Below are 22,388 nucleotides of genomic sequence, written 5' to 3' on the forward strand. Positions count from 1 at the left end.
GCTGTGAGCTGTGACCCCATGGCACTCTACCAAAGGCGACATAGTGAAACTCTGTCTCAAAAAAAAAAAAAAAAAAAAATCAGACAAATGACCTACTTCAGATACCAACATTGGTGGACTGGGTTATGCTTACTTTTACTTAAGAATTTTAGAAAGTAGTCATTTTGTGATAAAATCTTTATGGTCTCACATATTTTTGAAAAATACAGTTTATTCAAGAATATAAACAACATAATAGACGTATTTGGCTATTTACTAATAATTTTAAGTATATCATACAGATGCACATGGTTGATATTTAGTGTTTTTTCAGAGAGGATGATACAGATGCTACTTTTATTTTTGTCTCTTTGATAAAACTATTGACAAAGTAATGAAACAAAGATATATTGTTTTACAATTAAAATACCTTTATACCGTAATGGTTAGCTTCTTTTATCTTATGTTCTACCAGCAATTATGTCCAATATGTCTCAACAAATTAGAAATTAAAAGCCCACACTTTCAGAAAAGGGCATATTTCATAAGGGCATATTTCATATTCTGCTATTATGTTTATCATTTATTGTGAGTGTTAAGTCTAAGAAAAATTATAGTAGAAATTGTTAAGACTTTAAGCAAAAAATATTCCTTTCATAGTTAAAAAATGTTATTATATGGTTGAGTATAAATTTTACTTCCTTAGTACTAATAAAGCACAAAGATATTCAACAAAAAATATTCCCATTAATAGCTTTATCTAAAATTCTACACTATCAAATAGACAAAGCAGAATAAAAGTATTGGCATCCAAAAAGTCATGTAATACAGGAATAAAACTCAGGAGTTGTAAAACCTTTATCAAGGACATGGTTAGTCAAAAGAAGTGAAGAAGAGACAAAGGTGAAATGAATATTTCATAGTAAGTGGGGTCTTTAGGAAGCTGCACAACAAAAAGGCTGTGTACGTGGGAAGCAGGAATTGGAAGAAACTTTGTCCAAGGTGACAATGAGTACCTTGAAAGACATAGATCCTGGGCCCAGGTCTGAAGAGATAATATGCTAAAAACATGAGGGACAATCAGTTATTGACATTTTAATGTTAATTCCACATCTCATCTAGTGGTACTTGGATTCCATGGTACTTGGAAGCCCTAAAATATGTTATGTATTTTTTTAAGTTTTAGTTTATTAGATACTCTAACAAATAAAATGTTATGTCTGAACTAGAATTTATTTTACATCCTGATGTAAGAATGCCATACTTAAAGGAAACTCAGAATGTAAAAATCAGAATTTTAAAAATAAAGCAATTAGAAGTTAAATTATTCTCCACAAATACAGTAAAACTTCTGTAAGTTATCAACCAAGGGTCTGTAATAAACTGGTCAACATATGGAGGTATGTATTGGTCAACATAAGGAAGTAGGTCTATTACACTGATATTTACATGTACATATTTAGTTTATGAGAATTAGGTCAACTTAAGGAGGCGGTTATAATAGGGAGGTGGTCAATGATGGAGTTTCTGTTGTATTAGGTTTATTTTTCTTAATTTTTCTACTGTCTTTCCTTTTTCATTCATTTATATTACCTGGCTAGTCATGTAGCCTTTCAAAGTTCCTTAACCTTTTATAGTAAGAGAGACCTGATCTGAGTGTTGCCTAGGACATCTACAAACTTGATGTTTTATTTCAGCTGAGAAATGGTCATTTTATATAGCATCTGGTCTTCCTTTTTTTTTACTAGCTCGTGTCATGTTTGAGACTATTATTTGGAACCTAGCTCTTTAAAATTGATCCCTGTCTAAAGGGAAACTTGAGCTATGATGCTAACACTTCCCAGAGGCCTTAGTGGTAAATGTGAAATTCTTTTTGTATTGACTATAGAAAAAAGTAAAAGGTTAGGCTATATCTCTTTTGAATTTTGGCAGTTTCTTACCAATACCCTTATTACTTAATACACTCATGCCTGTATTAAATATGCAGTTTTACTGAGGGAAATACAAAACAGAACTGAAGGATAAGAAAAAAATATTTTTATATGAAAGAAAGAAAACATTAAAAAAAAGGAAGAAGAAGAAAAACATTCCATGGCATACAAAGCGCTCTCCATTTCCCTTGCATGTTGTCCATCTCTTTCTTTATCTCTTATTACTTCTCCATAGGTAGCATTTGGGCCATCCATACCAAGACCCACAGCTTTCCATCACATTAAGTTTTAGAGAGCTTAAACATGATATTCTCACTGCTCAAATTCTCAGAACAGTCTACTTCAATTAGGGCAAGTTGTTTATCCTTTACACCGATAAACTTTCCAGGATCATTCTTACATTCAAATGAAACACATTCAAATGAAACACATTTGAAGGGCTTCTTATGAAGGACGAAGAAGGCCTCTGGCAATGGTTTTTCACACTTGTGGAGCTAAGGAAACAAGAAAGAACACAATCAATATGTGATTGGGAAGTTCAGGGTCAACTTTACCGCCCTGTGTTAGAAACTAAAAGGGAATAACTATTTATGATTTGTTATCTCTAGCAAGCCTGCTTAGTGAGTAGGGGAGGGAAGGGAGGAAGAGCAAATAGAGTACAAAAGGGTGAGGGGTGGATTCGATTTAGTTCATTGATAGTCAATACTCAGAGAGGCAGTGTGGCTTGGCTGAATAAATCTGGATGCAGCAGTTCAGGATTTGTACCCCTGTGACATGTGCTATTTTGGGCATGTTGGTTCACTTCTCAAGCCTCAGCCTCAGTTTTGTTGTCTAGCTAGTTGTCTAGATCAATCAATCCCCAAAGTATTTACAGATATATGAGTAATATAAATGATGATTATTTTCAGCCACTAAGTTTTGGGTATGGTTTGTTACACCACACAGCTGACCAATACAATAACTCCATTGTACAATTAGTAGGAGAATTAACTGAGTATTTGTAAAATTTAGCATAGCACTTTCTATATAATAGAACTAAGTATGAGTCATATTTTATTACTAAGTACTTATATTTGCCAAATACTATATTAAGGCATAAATATTAGTAGTGTTTTGTTAAGAAAGATACTGACTACCATTCATTCTTTGTGTTAATATGCCTTACATGGCTGTGTTAGCTTTATAAATTTGTGCATTTATATAATTTTTTTAGTTTCCTGGGGTTTTTTTGTTTTGTTTGTTTGAGATAGGGTCTCATGCTATCATCTAGGCTAGAGTACATTGGCATTGTCATAGGTCACTGCAACCTCCAACTCCTGGGCTCAAGCAATCCTTCTGCCTCAGTTTCCCAAGTAGCTGGGACTACAGGTACAAGCCACCACACCTAGCTGATTTTTCTATTTTTTGTTGAGACAGGATCTCACTCTTGCTTTGACTGGGCTCAGACTTCTGATCTCAAGCAATCTTTCTGTCTTTGCCTCCCAAGTGCTAGGATTACACCCAGGGCAAAAGCCACTATACTGGACCCTGTATTTATATAATTTATCTTCTATGTTATACTCTCCTATGTCTTTCTTTCCTTTACCTTTGTTTGTGTTCCTTAAGATATTTATAATTACTTGTTATGACCAATATAATAATGCTACCTACTAACTAAAGAAGAATATACAGTAAACCTATGGTCAGAATGTAGATTGTTAGTATATTTATAAATCTTGGCACATGGAAATGTTTATGATCCTCCCCTTAAGCAGACTTAGAGCATAAAATTATTTTTTAATTTGCTTAAGAACTCTATATTATACACTTCTATATATATTATAGTTATATATATATTATAACTAGAAACACTTCCTAGAAGAAAATAGTAGTTCCTAAAGTCAATAAGACATCCTCTGAAAATAAGACCTACTTACAGGAAAGATAAGACGTCCCCTGAAAATAAGACCTAGCGCATCTTTGGGAGCACACCTTAAAATAAGACACTGTCTTATTTTCGGGGAAACAGGGTAGTAGTATTTGCAAAATACCAAACACTCAAATCTACATAAAGGGATGCAGTCACAACAGTTATATAATCATATTTCTATTACCTCCACAGAGTTCTCCTTGTTGTTGGCATGCAGCCAGAGGTCTTTTGTAGGACCCAGGTTTACCATTAACATCTTACCATCGACATCGTCACCTTATAATTAAGAAATTTAAAAATGATAAAGTTAAGAATCATAATTAATCTTTTTTTTTTTACATATACCACATTTTATTAATCCACTCATGTATTGATGGACATTTGGGTTGTTTCCACATCTTTTGACACTGTGAATTGTGCTGCAATAAACATTTGAGTGCAAGAGTCTTTCTCATAAAATTTTTTGTTTTTTCCTTTGAGTAAATACCTAGTAGTGGGGTTGCTAGATCAATGGAGGTCTACTTTCAGTTCTTTGAGGTATCTCCATAGAATTTCCAACAGGGGTTGTACTAGTTTGCAGTCCCACCAACAGTGTCTGAGTGTTCCTTTCTTTCCACATCCACACCAGCTTCTGTTGCTTGGGGACTTTTTGATATAAGCCAGTCTCACTGGAGTTAAGTCTGATATCTTAATGTGGTATTAATTTGCATTTCCCTGATGATTAGAGACACCGGGCATTTTTTCATGTGTTTTTGTTTAGTCTATCTTTATTTGAAAAGTTTCTGTTCATGTCTTCTGCCCATTTTTTAAATGTTTGATCTTTTCTTGCTGATTTGCTTGAGTTCTTTATAGATTCTGGTTATCAGCCCTTTATCGGATGAACAGCATGCAAATATTTTCTCCCATTCTGTAGGTTGTCTATTTGCTCTACTGATTGAGTTTTTGGCTGGGCAGATACTTTTTAATTTGATCAGGTCACATTTGTTTATTTCTGTTGTTGCTGTGACTACTTTGTGGTCGTCTTCAAAAATTCTTTACCAAGGCCACTATCTATAAGATTTTCCAACATTTTATTCTAGAATTCTTATTATAAGTTTAAGTCTACTGTCCACTGTGTTTAGTTTCTGTGAGTGACAAGAGATGTGGGGCCTGATTCAGTCTTTTACATGTGGCTATCCAGTTTTCCCAGCACCACTTATTGAATAGAGATTCTTTTTTCCAGTGTATGTTTTTGTCTGGTTTGTCAAAGATCAGAGGGGACTATGAGGATGGTTTCATGTGCAGGTTCTCTGCTGTGATCCACAGGTCTGTGTCTCTATTTGTATGCCAGTACCATGCTGCTTTAATTATGATAGCCATGTAGTATAGCCTGGTAAAGTGATGCTTCCAGATTTGTTCTTATTACATAAGGTTGCACTCATTATTCAGGATCTTTCTGATTCCATAGGAAGCGTAGAACTATTTTTTCTAGATCTGCAAAAAATAATGCTCGCGCGGGCCGGAGCGGGGAGGGCGCCCGCGTCTCCACCTGCCACCCGGGCCCTGGGCCTCTTGGCTCCATAATTCATCTTTATTTAAATGAATTTAACATCCAGGAAAAGAGTCTAAACTACTTCATTCACCAACAGGTCTCTTAGAAAATTTGTACTCAAAACTAAAGAGTCATTGGTTAAATAGAGGGCACTTCTCAATTAGAGAGAGGTTAGTTTTCTTATATGCTTTCTAACTGAAGAGCTGTGACTCTAATCGGCACTTCTCTGGCATCAGCTTCCCTGTCTGCCTGTAAGGCTGCTGATAGTTGTCCCCCAATATCCAGTTCCTCTTCTTGTATAATGATAGAACATTTTACAGCCTGTCTTCTTATGGATGGCTAAGTATAGCAATAGGAGTAAGTTTTGACCATGTTAGATGAGTGGAACTGTTAGGTATAACTTCCAGGTTATGCTCTTAAAGGGCAGGAGAGGGCATGCATCTGTCTTCCTCTTTTCTGCTGATTGGATATTGTCATGGTGTCAAGAGCTGCATAATGGAAGAAGCTAGGTTCCTAGACAGCCTGTTCAGCAGAACTGCTGTTTCAGCCCTACCTAAGGCAGAAATAAAGTTTTATCTAACTTAAGCTACTATTATTTTGGATCTCTGTTAAAGGTAGCCAAACCTTTATCCTAAGTATTAAACTGAAAAATGGATAGGATAGAGTAAACTCTCAAAGAATCTAAGATTTTACTATGAGCTTGGACTGGCAAGAACCTTCTGAGACTGTCTTCTTTTCTTGTGGAGGATTTTAAATTTACCTTTACTGCAAATTTAAGAATTTAAGCTCTACAGCTCCCTACCCTCCAAATTACCTGATTCACTCGAGGAGCGTTGAGACTCGTAGTAACGCAGTAACACCTTGTCTGAAATATAATGTATAAAATTCCTTGGTGAAATACAATTTTATCAAAAGATTTCAGTTCCAACATATATGTATATATGTTTATGTATATATATGTTATAATACTCTATATATATCAACAATAAAAGATGAATACAAGTCACATTGAGCACCTCTTATAATTGCAAAAGTCAAATGCAATTTGAATATTACAAACTTAAAACAGTGTTTTTCTTTCTTTAACTGAGTATACATCTTTTGGCATCTTCTGTGTGTGTGTATAAAATATCAGAAAATATCTTCCCTTTTTATCATATATCAATAAAAGCAAAACTTTTGTATTTTGAGAAAGGTCTCAAATACATGATCATACTCTGGTGAATTCTCCAACACCGTTATTATTAAAATATTTAAAATATCATTCAGAACACTAACATATTCTTTTCCTAAAGGTTATACTTTGGTGATAGTGATAGGTTGGAAAGATCAGTGGGTAATTTAGAGATAGCAAGTACACATGGTCCGTCCTTCCACCTTTCACAGTAGATACCACTTCTCAATATCAGCATTCTTCCCTGATCAACCCTGACTAAGCTTCTAAATCTTTCTCTACATAGTGATGTTCAGTCATCCACTGCCAAGGCACTGTAGTTAGCACACAGCATGATCTATTAGCACAGCATGTGTCTAAGCTAATCCATTGTTTATGGTTTGGCAGATTTAAAGAAAAATGCTTTTAGTAGTGATCATTATATCAGTATAGACAAAAGGAAATGTGCTACCTTTCTCTTGATCTTTTTTCAAGTCTTCAATGTAGATCTCATAACTTCCATCTTCCAAAGCAAAAGTAATGGATTGATCATTGTATGTGCTTAGGGAAGCAAAAGATTCTGTAATAGGTGAAATTCCTGTCATTAAGAATTCAAACAATTTGTTGTCAGGAACAATTCTTTTGGCAATTTTTAAAAAATACTTGCTCAAAAGAATATCTTTACATTTTGAACTGCACTTTCTTACTGTTGTAAAAGTCTTTGGCACAAGCTTTACAATGTTCAAAGACTGAGGTGTGACGCCTGAATGGGATTAAAGGTGCTAGTTTCCTGCAAGAAGGCCCTGGAAGCTATGTACTGTAGTGTTCTTTGGGAGGGTTCGATAAAGAGGAAGATGGAAAGTGATAGATAGTGGGTGAAGAAACCTCCACTTCCTAAATCCCTGTGGTCTGGGGTCTGTGGAAAAGGGACTGTATTTTGATAGACATGGATAAATAATGTCTTTCTATAAAGTGTGGCATCACTCAGAGATTTTCAGCAGTCCTGGGGTATGTAGATGCGAGCCTTGTTCTATCCTTTGGCTAAATTAAAAAAATTTGCTGTCACCATACCCAGCCCAAGTATTTCTAAATCATTTACTTTAAATTCCATATACAAATTCAATTTAACATTCTCCTTAGTATTTTGTATATATATATTTTTAGCATAATTCTATAAGGTAAAGAAAATGTGTAAAGAAATTTTTTTCCATGACTACTCCATATCAGTAGTCCCTTACTCTGCTCCAGTTTACCTCATCAGCCTGTAAAAATACTGTATTATCATTTTTTATGTTTGCTGTGCCATTTTTGAGCTCAAGAGTTTGAGACCAGCATGAGCAAGAGCAAAACCCTGTATCTCTACTAAAAATAGAGAAATTAGCTGGGCATTGGTGCCTCCTGCCTCAGGAGGATGAGGCAGGAGGATTGCTTGAACCCATGAGTTTCAAGTTGCTATGAGGTAGGCTGACACCATGGCATTCTAGGCTGGGCAGTAGAGTGAGACTGTCTCACAAAAACAAACAAACAAACAAAAAAACAAAAACAAAGAAGAAGAAGAAGAAAGAAATACTTAATGAGGAACTTCAATATTGCTTCTGGGAAGTTAAAACATTTATATTAGAAATAATGTTTGTAAGGGCAATGTGCAATTTCCTGGTTTTCTTATCAATGATCTTTTTTTTTTTTTTTTTTGTGGCCTCCTAGAGTACTAGGGTTACAGGTGTGAGTCACTGCACTTGGCCAATCTCTTCATTTTTTTGATAGCCATCATCAGCTTGGAACTTTGAACAAGTAGTTGATAAAATTTAAAACCATTTTAATTATTATTTAAAATGCATAAAATGTTGAAATTATATTTAGAAAATATAGTAGTTCTTTCTTTTATGATCAAAATGTTGAAACTTTTGTTTTTGTCCTTAAGGCAAAATATTTTACCAAGAATAACATATATAGGATTTTAATCCATAGCAAGCATTCAACATTATGATGGAATGCTAACAATAGAATACAGATGCTTTGTTAGAACAGATACCGTGCACCTATTTTGGATACTGTTAGTGAGTACAACAGCTGCAAATGGACAGAAGTTTCTAATACACATGGAGATATAGACTTGGGAATGCTATCTGGAGTAGCACTTGCTAGGGTCCTTTGTCTCACTGCCTTCCTCGCCCCCACACCACTCCTGTAAACCAGTCATACCTGTAGGACTCGAAACAGGAAGTGTTCTAGCATATTTCTGGATCTCAGGTATACCAAAGGCTAAGTGCTCCATAGTAGACTGTTGTTGAAAGGCAGTGAGTGACAGATGTTCTTTTACACCTACAGAATGGGGTGGAGATAGAGATGGACTATCAATCTCCATTCTGCACAGATGCCCCTTTGAGGATTCCCAGAGGAGGACAGTAGTGACTGACTTCAGGGCTTTGGTCATCCCATAGTCTGAAAGGATCAATGCCTCCTGGCACAATTATACCCCAGCAGAAGGACATACTAGAGAGCAGGAGAAAGAAAACTAGTCTCAACACTGAAAAGGCAACCGCTATTAATATTTTAGTTTACTTTCTTTAAATAAAAAAAAAAATCACTTACAAATATTGTAAACATATTTATATAGAATTTTATATCAGCTGTTTTCATTTAATAATGTAACATAACCATTTCTCTCATATTAAAAACTCTATATACGCCCTTTTTTAAATGATGAGGAGGAAGTTCATCATCCTTACTCTTTCTCAGCAGGAATATTTGGGTGAGGAGAAAAAGCTATATACTTAAATGTGATAAGTTAAGGCAGATAGATACTTAACACTATTGCCAGGGAGGATACAATTCCCCTTACCTGTTTTTGGTGGTTTCTTTCCTAAGGAAGCCCTTTTGGTGGTTTTTTTCCTAAAGTAACAGGCCTTCTTTTCTATGAGAAGGCCAGAGCGTAGCTTCATGACATAGGAATGGCATACTTCTTCAGCCTTCTGCTGGGATTCTAAACAATTGAAAAAAATTGTGAGATTGTTTCATTCCATTCATATTAGTTCTTCTTCTAATTTTTTTTGTTTTGAGACAGAGTCTCACTATGTCGTCCTTGGTAGAGGGCTGTAGCATCACAGCTCATAGCAACCTCAAACTCTTGGGCTTAAGCGATTTTCTTGTGTCAGCCTCCCAAGTAGCTGGGACTACAGGCGCCTACCACAATGCCCGGCTATTTTTTGTTGCAGTTGTCATTGTTGTTTAGCTGGCCCAGGCCAGGTTCAAACCCGCCACTCTCGGTGTATGTGGCTGGCCCCATAACCACTGTGCTACAGGTGCTGAGCCATATTAGTTCTTTTACAACCTCTGAGTGAAGCAGTCCAAGAAAGCAAATTCACATTCACATTATCTCATCAGAGACCTTTGGGACCAGCTGTATTTCACAAATCAGAGCTTTATAGATTTTAGGATTGCAATGTAGAACCTATACTACATGTGTATAGTACTCCCAGGAGGGACTGGGGCAGTACTCCGTAATAAAAAACTAGTTAACTTTATAGTGAGACAGGAAAATTTGTGAAATAAAGTGAAATAAAGACTTCATGTTAGTTCAGGTCAGGGTTTAACTGACAAAATGAATTCCGGTCATATTTTGCTGCAAAATGAATTGTGAAAACTTTAGAAAAAATGTTGGGTTTTAGAATTTCATATTGTTGAAACTCTACATCCAACATATCATATCATAACTGTGGGAGACATTTTATTCCTATGAAATCTGAATTTTTTCTACTTATCTAGAATATAGACTTTTAATAACTTTGGAAGGATAGCTGTGGTCTACAAAGGTTGCTGACATTAAAATAACAGCCAAGCCAGGCATGGTAGCTCATCCTGTATGTAATTCTAGTGACTCAGGAGGCTGAGGTGGGAGGATTGCTTAATGCCAGGAGTTTGAGATCAGCCTGGGCAACACAGCAAGATCTCATCTCTAAAAAAAGAAATTAAAAAAAATTTTTTTTTGAGACAGAGTCTCACTATGTCGCCCTCAGTAGAGTGCCATGGCATTCAGCTCACAGCAACCTCAAACTCTTGGGTTTAAGCGATTCTCTTGCTTCAGCCTTCCAAGTAACTGGGACTACAGGCACCCGTCCCAACGCCAGCTATTTTTTGTTGCAGTTGTCATTGTTGTTTTAGCTGGCCTGGGCCAGGTTTGGACCCGCCAGCCTCAGTGTATGTGGTTGGCACCATAATCACTGTGCTATGGGCACCGAGCCTAAAAACAAATTTTAAACCCTGGTATTTACTAAGTGAGCCACACACTCTACTAATAATTTTACATATTTCTTCATTTAATCATTCACAGTAATCTTACAAAGTAGATGTTATTATCCCCATTTAACAGGTGATGATCTGCAGCCCTTAAAAGTTATGACATTTGCCTAAGGCTACAGATCTGGTGAGAAATTGTGACGAAGGTATATAATACCAAAATTTTTATTTCCATTACCGTCCACTTACCTACATCTAAGAATAAGCTGCACAGAAATTTGAGGGACTAAAAAAATGGAAATTCAAATTAAATAAATTGAAATTAAAAAGTTAATCGATTATTTAGTAATTCTTTTTTAATTTAGCAAAGAAATATTTACATTTCAAGTAAAAAATTAAATTTGCTACTTTGATATCCTAAAAAGCCTTTAAGAGTCAGATAGAATATTATAATACATGAGTTATAGAATCTCAATTTTTAACATTATAGTAAATGATCAAGGAATTTATACAATACAGTCAAATTTCAATTTGCAGCAATTCAGAAAAGAAAATAATTATTTGAGATTCTTGGATCCATTTTATTTCTTTTAGTTTCTTTTAATTCTCCAGGATACTGGTCTTCTTAAAATAATGTTTCTAAAAGTCACATGGAATAAACCTTTGTTAGCTATTATTTTGAATTATCCATATCTTTTCCCCAATTGAGATAGATAGGTAGCTCCCTTTAAGTATCTTCAACTGTCTGAACAGGGAAGGGCCACTTAATTATGTTCACATTCACCTTGGAACTTCCTAACATTGAATCATAATTCAGAGATACTGACTTCAGCATCTCACATTTATATAGTAGCATTTTTACAGATAAAAAGATAATTTACAAAGCTAACTAGTAGCAGACCCAGCATTGTAATTGTTCTCCTGACAACTAATTTAGTATAATATTTTATTAACTATTGTCACTTTGTTCTCTGCTGCTATGACAATACCACAAACTGGGTAGTTTATAAAGAAAAGAAATTAATTTCTCACAGTTCAAGAAGCTGGAAAATCCAAGAGCATAGTGCTGGCATGTAGTAAAAGTCATCCTTTGGTGGAAGAGGTGGAAGGCAGAAATAAACCCACGAGACAGAGAGAGGAAATTGGGAGAACTCATTTTTAAAACAAACCTAGTCTCGTGACAACTGACCCACTCCTGTGATAGCAGCATTAATTCATTCATGAAGGTGGACCCCTCATGACCTTATCACTTCCTGTTTCTCAACACTGTAACAATTAAATTTTAACATGAGTTTTGGTGAGGACATTTAAACAATAGCAACTGTATTATGCTGTCTCTTCATAGCCAAAAAATACAAGACTATACCAAAAGTATGCTCGTACTTTAAATCCTTCTTTTTTTTTTTTTTGCCGTTTTTGGCTGGGGTTGGGTTTGAACCTGCCACCTCCGGCACATGGGGCTGGCGCCCCACTCCTTTGAGCCACTGGCACCGCCCTTTAAATTCTTCTTTTAATGTGGTCCACATTACATGCAGACATGATAGGAATGTTTAATATCAAATGTGGACTCTATGAGGAGCAGAATATTGGTCTTGGGTAGTTAGAAGTAAGGGTCACAGTACTGATGAAGTATTATGCATGTAAAAGAAGAAAGAGTTTGAGAGTTAAAGGTATGGATACAGAGGCCAGGATCTAGTGAGACCCCAAGCATGGGGTACAATAGGGTAGGGGTGAGGGATGACTCCATTTGAAGTATTACAAATAATTTACATTGGAAGAATTTGGAAGAATGTAAACTTTGGTATTCTGGGCAGCAGAAAGCATGGGAGTTGTATTCTGGGTTTGAAAGTACAAAGCTGCATAGTCATGAGGACTCTGTAGGAGAGAGAGTGTTCCACTGGGGTCAAAGAATCAGCTCAAACATATAAGGACTGCTACCACTGTGTATGTCTCCATCTGGCTGTTCTCCGAGGGCAGTGGCTTAGTGAGGAATTTTAAGAAAATTCTTATAACTAATTTTATCTTCCAAGAGCATTCATTTCCCTCAGGGATTTCTGGTGAGTAAATGGGAAAGGCCCTGGAATTTTTTCTATAATTCTTCCACTTAGAGAGCTAGACTATGTGTGACAGAAACTATGAAAGTTAATCACTTCATTTTTCATTTCTTCCACAAACACCTATTTTGCTGCTTACTACTCTTGGTCTGACTCCGTCATTTGACTCTTGGAACCTCTTCCTTCTTTGAACCCTTTTTCCCTTATCACTGTATCACCAGTCCTCTTAGGTTCTTCTTGTTTCTCTTTGATCAGTTTACTTCAATAACTGTTAGTTATTTCTCCTCCGTCTGCTCCTAAAATGTTTGTATTCCTCAAGGTTTTGTCTTTTGCCTTCTTCTCTTGCCTGTCCTCTTTTGTTGCCTAGGGTACAGTTCTGTGGCATCATCATAGCTCATAGCAACCTCAAACTCTTGGGCTCAAATGATCCTCTTGTCTCAGCATCCTGAGTAGTTGGGACTACAGTCATGCACCACCATGCCCAGCTAGTTTTTTCTGTTTTTAGTAGAGATGGAGTTTTGCTCTTGTTCAGGCTGGTCTTGAACTCCTGAGCTCAACCAATGCACCCACGTTGACCTCCCAGAGGGCTGAGTTTATAGGAGTGAGCAACCGTGCCCAGTGTCTTGCTCCTTCTTTCTGGGTAGTCTTGCTTGTTCCAGTGACTTCAATCACCGTTTTAGAGGCTGATGACTCCCCCAAATGCTCCAAACTATAACACTATCTTCAGTTTTTCTCCTGGGCTTTATTAACTGTTGCTTTTTCTCCCTAGGGCATTTTAACTCAGATACCTGAAAGCACAGGTGTCCAACCTTTTTTTTTTTTTTTTCTCTGCCACACATTGGAAAAATTAAAGTGTTGTCTTGGGCTACACAATAAATACACAAACACTGACTAAAGATGATTAGCAAAACACAAGGTCCATGCATACTTTTCATGATATCCAGTGCCACAGATAAGCAAAAAAGTCCTCAGAAAAATCAGCATGTGGCCCACGGACCTGACCACAGGTTGGACACCCCTTCTATAAAGCACCTCTATCTATTTCTGTGTATATCCTCCTGAATTCTGGACATCTTTGCTGGAAGACCTACAGCTACCCTAAACTAAGATATACCTGTCTTAGTCTATTTTCTCCTGCCATAATGGAATGCCATAGACTGGATAATTTATAAAGAAAGGAGATTTATTTGGCCCCTAGTCCTGGAAGCTGGAAGGCCAAGATTAAGGGGCTGAATGTGGTGAAGACCTTCTCACTGTGTCATAGTCTGGCTAAAAACATCATATATTAAGAGAATATGCAAGACAGGGAAAGAACGGGATCAAATTTCATTCTTTTATCGGAAACCTGCTCCTGTGATAACAAACCCACTCCTGTGATAATGACATCAATCTATTCACAGGTCAGAGCCTTAGGATCTAATCACACCTTATAGATCCCATCTCTTGTCACAATTGCAATTAAATTTCAACATGAGTCACTTTCTGCAAACAGCATTTTGACTCAGCTACAAATAAAAGGACTAATTTAATTATGATTTCCTGGCCATTCAGAAACCACAATCAAATCAGTGTTTTCTGTGGTTACCCAAGAGAATGTGGTGAGTCAGAGACTCATGGAGGACACAATAGGGTAGAAATCATATTCTTTAACACTGCTTTCTCTTCTAGATTTAAAGATGTTCAGAGAAATCGAAAGGAGCATCCAGACAAGGATAAGCTCGTCCCCGCCATCATTCTTTGTCTTATGTTTTCTTTCCTGGGCACCATGGCTCTGTTAACGCTTTTGTGTTACTTACTGCTCCCATATGAATTTGGAGTATAAGTTTTCATGATTACTTCCAGAATAGATAATTTTAAGAATTAAAGAGGAATACAGCTCTTTAATATCAGACCTGTAGCCGTTACCTGACTTTATTTACCTTTAATCTTATGTCAAACTCTTTTAATTTATAAGTAGATAAACTTGAGTGTCTCTTGTTGCTTCTGCTTTATTTATTTATTTTTATTTGAGCTCTAGATTATCCTAATATCTTCACTTATTCTCACCTTTATCAATAGTCTTAAGTCACAACCACATGCTTGATACACCAAAGTCTTTACAAATATTTGTGGAATGAAAGTTTAATGAATGAAACTTTTAATCAGTTGAATGAAAATTTTAATCAGTTTAAAATTTTGTTAGTTAATTAGGGAAAAGATTTGGGAGATTTGGTGGTAGGAGATGTGGGAAGAGAGAAATGGTTGATGTAAAAGGCAATGATTAAGTCTGTCACTACTCGCAAATTTTGTTTTGTTTTGTTTTTGAGAGAGAGTCTCACTTTGTCACTCTTGGTAGAGTGCTGTGGCATCACAGCTCACAGCAACCTCAAACTCTTGGGCTTAAGTGATTCTCTTGCCTCAGCCTCCAAGTAGCTGGAACTACAGGCACCCGCCACAATGCCCAGCTATTTTTTGTTGCAGTTGTCATTGTTCTTTAGCTGGCCAGGGCTGAGTTTGAACCTGCCAGCCTCAGTGTATGTGGCTGGAGCTGTAACCACTGTGCTATGGACACGTGCCACTACTCGCAAATTTAAATTATCTGAGCTATTCCTGTGCAGTTTGAAATGTAACTAAGAAAAATATCTAGTACCATAGCCAGCATGGTACTTATTCTCCTGACAACAAATGTATCAGATAAACAAAAGCTGGCTAAATATACTGTTCAAAACTAAAATCTGCTGTATTATACCCTTATGAGACATCTCTTTTGATTTCAGTTTTTGTATTCTTAGTAACTTTTGATAAGACAGCATGTATGAACATTGGAATAATAAGGCTTTAATAACAGATAAGCAGATAAAACGTAGCATGGAAAATATTCAAAATGCTTACTTATTGGCTTGCAAGACGTTTCCATGGCTTTGTTTGCTATGCAGTTCAGCTTTGCTGGGGCAATTTTGTTCATTGAATACTTCATTTTAGGCTTCATTTTTCAGGTTTCTGTTGAATTAAAATATATTAGTTCAATTGTTATCAACTTGAAAACTAGCAGAAACAACTGTGGCTAACTCACTATAAAATGGATAAATATATAGAGAAAATAATTACTTTAGTAAAATTTGAGCATAGTATTCTAAATATACATTCTTACTAGAATAAGTCATGCACTGCATAATGATGTTTCAGTCAATGACTGACCATATATATGATGGTGGTCCCATGAGATTATGATTGAGGGTTCGGCGCCCATAGCTCAGTGGTTATGGTGCTGACCACCTGTACCAGGGCTGGCGGGTTCGAACGCAGCCCGGGCCAGCTACACAATGACAACTACAACAAAAAATAGCAGGCATTGTGGCAGGTGCCTATGGTTCCAGCTACTTGGGAGGCTGAGGCAAGAGAATCACTTAAGCCCAAGAGTTAGAGGTTGCTGTGAGCTGTGACACTACAGCACTCTACAGAGGGTGACATAGTGAGACTCTATCTCAAAACAAACAAAAAAAAGATTATAACTGAGCTGAAAAAATTCCTATTGCCTAGTGACTATAGCCATTGATACATTGTAGTGCAATTCATTATCACCTTTATGGTGATGCTGGTATAAACAAATCTGTGCTGCCAGTTGTATAAAAGTATAGCACATACAATTATGTACATTATGTAATATTTAATAATAAATGACTCTACACATATTATTGGCTTAGTATTTGATATACTATGCTTTTTATCATTATTATAAATTACACTTATTTTTATTTATTTATTTTTTGAGACAGAGTCTTACTACGTCACCCTTGGTAGAGTGCTGTGGTGTGACAGCTCATAGCGACCTCAACCTCTTTGGCTAAAGTGATTCTCTTGCCTGAACCTCCCAAGTTGCTGGGACTACAGGCATCGGCCACAATGCCCGGCTGTTTTTTTGTTGTAGTTGTCATTGTTGGTTAGCAGGCCTGGGCTGGGTTCAAACCTGCCTGCCTTGGTGTATGTGGCTGGCACCCTGAGCTACAGGCACTGAGCCTCTTATACTTATTTTTTAAAAAGTTAACTTAAAGTAACCTCAGGCAGGTCGATCAAGAGGTATTCCAGAAGGTATTATTATCATAGGAGATGGCAGGTCCACATGTGCTATTGCTCTCAAAGAGCTTCCAGGGAGGTAGGATAGACCCCAGCTTATGTGTGTGTGTTTGTCTTAGTTTTTAACAAAAATGTTTAAAAAGTAGAAAACTAAAAAATTTAAAAAATACAAAATATATAGTATGATAGGGTATAAATATTTTTATACAGCTGTACAGTGTGTGTTTTGAGCTAAGTTACTACAGAAGAGTCAAAATGTTAAAATAAAGAGTTTATAAAGTAAAAATGTTACAGCAAGTAAGGTTAATGTATTATTGCAAAAAGAAAAATTTTTAAAGATAGATAGTGTAGCATTTATAAAGTCTACAGTGATATAAAGTAATGTCCCAGGTCTTCACATTTACTCACCAGAGCAACTTCTCTCCTGTGAGCTGCATTCATGGCTGGTATACCATTTTTTTGCCCTATTATATGGTAGTTTTACTGTACCTTGTCTATGTTTAATCTGTTTAGATATTCAAATATTTAGCATGTTGTTACAGTTGCCTACAGTATTCAGTAGAGTAACATGGTGTACAGGTTTGTAGCCCGGAGCAAGGGGCTATACTATATTCCCTAGTTGTGTAGTAGGCTATACTAATTATACTCTATGATATTCACCCAGTGCTGAAATTGCCTAATGATGCATTTCTCAGAACATATCCTTGTTGTTGTTTTTGGCAGTATAGTCATAGTCAAAAACAACTGTAAAGAAACCTTAAATTTTACTTGTTGGGTTTATTGATAGGGGTAAAATTTGCATTGGAAATCTGAGACGTAGTATAGAGCAAGTAAATGGATATATTGATGTTACATGGGTTTCATTGTAGGGGAAAGGAGATACAAATATAAAACAACAGAAGCCATGAGAAAAACCCTGGAATATAGAATTCAGTCAGAAAAATCAGTGTTCCATATCTTAGTTTCTAAATGCTTTCTTCACTAAAAGGAGTCATGACTCCAGATCTGTAGTTGATAATGCGGTAATGAACATGGAGCATCCTGTTGTGCCAGAAGCAGTAAAGTCATACAAAAACTTATGAGGTTGTGTCAAAAGCATCCATGAGCCATCATGAAAGGTCTTCTGCTGGCCACATTTGGCACAATTTAAGGATCAAAAACAGTAACAATGGGGTGGCACCTGTGGCTCCAAGGAGTGAGGCGTCGGCCCCATATACTGGAGGTGGCGAGTTCAAACACGGCCCTAGACAAAAACTGTAAAAACAAAAACAAAAAAACCCCAAAACAGTAACAATGGTAATTGACAGCAAAGCATTTAATGAAAAAAGAAACCTACAAGTTCATGGCATTTCTCAAGAATGAATGAATAGGAAGGAATCTATTCATTATAGAAGTGATGTTAGATAGATGGCAGATCACCATGTTGCAGCCTCCAATTTAATACTTGATTCAGGCAAGGATCATCAGTGGGTGCGATAGCTTAATGATCAAGCTGAGTTACAGTAATATACTGAAAAAATACAGAATTCTCTGTCATAAATTGCTGAAAGTTCCATGTTCTTTCACATGGTGACACAACCCAGATTTATCATTATATCACTGCTCTAAACCAACTTTAGCTTGCCTAATTGAGCAAGAGTGATACAAAGTGGAAAATACCACATTTACAATGGGGTTGTTGTTACTGAGAAAGCCAGTACCTTTTTTAGAATCACATAATAAGTCAAAAGTATAGTCAGAAAATATTTTCAAATCCTATTCTGAAAAACAAAGCATTTTCTGCAAACAACCTACAATCTTTAACCTTAATAAACAGTATTGTTCTTTTCACCATTTTTTCAGACTAAAACTTAACTCTTTATTTTCCTCTTTTTATATCAGATATATTTCAGAACATATGGTCATATAAACATCACTGGTTCTTTTTTGCTGCTTTTTCCAGTGACATACAGCACACTGGTTATGATACTCACCTAAGTTATAAATGGGAAGGACTGGCCTCGGTTAATGTGGTTTCCTGTAGTCAGCAATTGGTAGTAGTTTAGGCAACTACATTCTAATTCTACTTATATACACACAGGGATTAAGCAACATTGCGTGGCAGTGTTTGATTATGAACCAATGCAAATAGAACTAGTTGAATGCATCAGACTGTGTGGGAGCATTTTTTTTTTTTTACGGCCAAATACTAAACAGAGCTTTCAAATTATTTTAATGAAAGCACTTCCAAAGAGTTATGCTTAATTAATCATTAATTTTTAAAAAACCTCTATGACACAGACTTGTAGTGTTTATTGCATAATATAAAGTATACAAGAACATAGATTATTGAAGTCCCTCTTTTCTACGAAGGTGAAAACTGTTTAAGTAACTTTTTTCTGATTATAAAACTGGTATATGTGCACTTAGAAAATATGTAAATGACAGGAAAGCATATATGCTATAGATCCTGACATTCTTTTTTCTAGGTAAAAATGGTATGTACATCTATTTTATTAAAATAAAAATCATACTACAAATATTTTGTAAGCTGCTTTTTCTAGTTGCCAATTAACATTTTATGATAAACATTTTCATGTTAGAAACATTCTTTTACAAGTATCATTATAAATAGCATTCAATCATATAAATATGTCTTAACCAATATTTTATTATAAATTAGATAACATATTAATGTTATACGTATAAGGTTATATATATTCACATAATCAATCTTTAACACTTTGTTTCCAGAATTTTCTTTCCTTTTTCTCTTCACAGCTGAGTGTGTGTGTGTTGTGACTCTTGGGAAACCTTTGTTAAGTTCATTGGTAGCATAAATTTCTAGTAGTGGAATTGCTGGAACAGAGGGTATGTGTATTTTATAGTTTGATAGATATTACCCAATTGACTTCTAAAAGTTTGTATTGATTTATAATTTGTCAGTGATACAGGTGAATGCCCTCTTCTCCATCCCCATAGCAACAACAGGCATCATCAACTTTATTTATTTATTTTTTTTTTGAGACAGAGTCCCATTATGTCGCCCTCAGTAGAGTGCAGTGCTATCCCAGCTCACTGCAACCTCAAACTCCTGGGCTTAAGGATTCTCTTGCTTCGGCATCCCAAGTAGCTTGGACTACAGGTGCCTGCCAAGTCCCCACCTATTTTTTGTTGTTGTTATCATTGTCGTTTAGCAGCCCTGGGCCAGGTTTGAACTCACCACCTCCGGTGTATGTGGTCAGTGACCTAACCGCTGAGCTACAGGCGCTGAGCCAGCATCATCAACTTTAAAATGTTTGCCTTTCTAAAAAGTGAAAAATTGGTCAGGTGCGGTAGCTCATACTGGTAATCCTAGCACTCTGGGAGGACAAGGTGAGTGGATTGCTTGAGCTCATGAGTTTGAGAGCATCCTGAGCAAGAGTGAGGCCTGGCAGAGCGAGGCCTGGTCTCAAAAAATAGCCAGGCATTGTGGCAGGTACTTATAATCCTAGCTACTTGGGAGGCAGACGCAAGAGAATCACTTGAGCCCAAGAGTTTGAGATTGCTGTGAGCTGTGACACCACGGCACTCTACCGCAGGCAACAAAGTGAGACTCTGTCTCCAAATAAATAAATAAAAATAAAAAGTAGTAAATATCTCATAGTCTTCAATTTTTTTCCGTTATTTAATGAGCTTGAACATCTTTTTTTTAAAAAGTCTGATTTGAATTTCTGTAAATTATTGATGTATATGGACTCATTGTAAGTTAAGAAATTAAACCCTCGTCTGTGATATGATACTGCTTTTTCCCCATTGTCATTTATCTTTATACTTTGTTAATGGCATTATTTTTAATGGAATAGATAAGTTTCTAAATATCATGTGATAAAATTAATCAGTGTTTTCATTTAGAACTTCTGGTTTTTTGTCCTGCTTTAAAGATTACAGATAAGTTTACTTATGCTATTTTCTAAAATTTTATTGTTTATATTTTATACTTAAATATTTGATTCACTATTACTTTTAGTATAAAGAATGTTAGAGATTTCTCTCCCATAAATATCCCAATTACATTTGTAATCCAATTCAGACAAAATGAAGTTTCACTTATTAAGTTGGGACCAGTATGCAGAGGGCTTATAAGTGCTAAAGTAAGGAGTTTGAATTTTATCCCATAGAAAACAGGAATCTTTTGAGAGTTTCCAAAGCAAATGAGAAACATCATCTAGAGTGTGTTTAATGAATATTATTTTATGTTTGTGCGAAGCATCATCCAGAAGAAGGAAAGAAAGGAGAGAGAGGCGAGAAGATCAGTTAGGAGGCCAACTAAAATGGCCGAGGCAAAAGCAGTGAGGAAAGAGTGAGGGCAAAAGTGGGTTTCATGAGGAGGGGATGGAGTGATGAGAGCTGAGAAAGGGTCCCAGAGATACCTATTTTAGTTCTACTAAGCCAGTCACCAAGTGGCTGAGTCAGGATTAGAACTAAGTTCCTACTCCCCGTTCAGAGGTATATCTCCACAATGCCTCCATAGCTCTTTTTGGATGTGAGTGTACTGGCTCCAGACTGGGAAAGATGGGAAGACGGGTAGAGGGGGGAAGTGAAGATAGTTCCAGTGGTTAATAAGAGGAAACTCAGATGGGAATTTCACCAGCAGGAATACTGAAAGAGTTTGATGTGGAGCAGATGGAGTTTGAAGTATTTGAGGAATAATTAAGGAAATTTCAGCAGGGAAACTGTGGGAAGTCAGAATTAGCCATATGGATTTGCTCTTCATTTGTGAAGACATGATGACATCTTGTCTGACGGTGTGGAAGTGAATGAGAGATTGTCTTGATTAGGTGTAGAGCATGAAGAGAAAGCTGTGTAAAGATGGAATTCAGGGGTATCTTAGATTTAAGGGATAAAAGAGGAAAAAGATTTAGTAAAGAAGACCAGAAAGAAATGTTGGCATGGATGTGGAGAAAAGGGAACACTTCTACACTGTTGGTGGGAATGCAAATTAATATATTCCTTTTGGAAAGATGTTTGGAGAACACTTAGAGATCTAAAAATAGATCTGCCATTCAATCCTATAATTCCTCTACTAGGCATATACCCAGAAGACCAAAAATCACATCATAACAAAGTTATTTGTACCAGAATGTTTATTGCAGCCCAATTCATAATTGCTAAGTCATGGAAAAAGCCCATGTGCCCATCGATCCACGAATGGATTAATAAATTGTGGTATATGTACACCATGGAATATTACGCAGCCTTAAAGAAAGATGGAGACTTTACCTCTTTCATGTTTACATGGATGGAGCTGGAACATATTCTTCTTAGTAAAGTATCTCAAGAATGGAAGAAAAAGTATCCAATGTACTCAGCCCTACTATGAAACTAATTTATGGCTTTCACATGAAAGCTATAACCCAGTTATAACCTAAGAATAGGGGGAAGGGGAGGGAGGGTTATTGGTGGGATTACACCTGCGGTGCATCTTACAAGGGTATATGTGAAACTTAGTAAATGTAGAATGTAAATATCTTAACACAATAACTAAGAAAATGCCAGGAAGGCTATGTTAACCAGTGTGATG

General features: G+C 36.3%; 1 protein-coding gene across 3 annotated transcripts in view; it reads right to left on the reverse strand.

Moving 5' to 3' along the window:
- Window positions 1-204: 204 nt before the first annotated feature.
- IL33 (interleukin 33) overlaps window positions 205-22,388 on the reverse strand; it is a 42,557-nt gene continuing 20,373 nt past the window's right edge. The window contains exons 2-8 of one of the 3 annotated variants that reach the window (XM_053579013.1): window positions 15,665-15,772; window positions 9,346-9,486; window positions 8,706-8,825; window positions 6,976-7,083; window positions 6,165-6,215; window positions 4,004-4,095; window positions 205-2,404 (exon numbers count right to left, since the gene is read on the reverse strand). In XM_053579013.1, coding sequence (XP_053434988.1) covers window positions 2,192-2,404; window positions 4,004-4,095; window positions 6,165-6,215; window positions 6,976-7,083; window positions 8,706-8,825; window positions 9,346-9,486; window positions 15,665-15,761 — 822 coding nt within the window. In that variant the 5' untranslated portion in view covers window positions 15,762-15,772 and the 3' untranslated portion in view covers window positions 205-2,191. Of the gene's footprint in view, window positions 2,405-4,003; window positions 4,096-6,164; window positions 6,216-6,975; window positions 7,102-8,705; window positions 8,826-9,345; window positions 9,487-11,771; window positions 11,823-15,664; window positions 15,773-22,388 lie in introns of those variants that run through there. The other 2 variants (XM_053579009.1, XM_053579015.1) reach the window with 2 other exon arrangements.

This window comes from Nycticebus coucang, chromosome 2, assembly GCF_027406575.1.
Source record: "Nycticebus coucang isolate mNycCou1 chromosome 2, mNycCou1.pri, whole genome shotgun sequence".
Taxonomy (NCBI): Eukaryota; Metazoa; Chordata; class Mammalia; order Primates; family Lorisidae; genus Nycticebus; species Nycticebus coucang.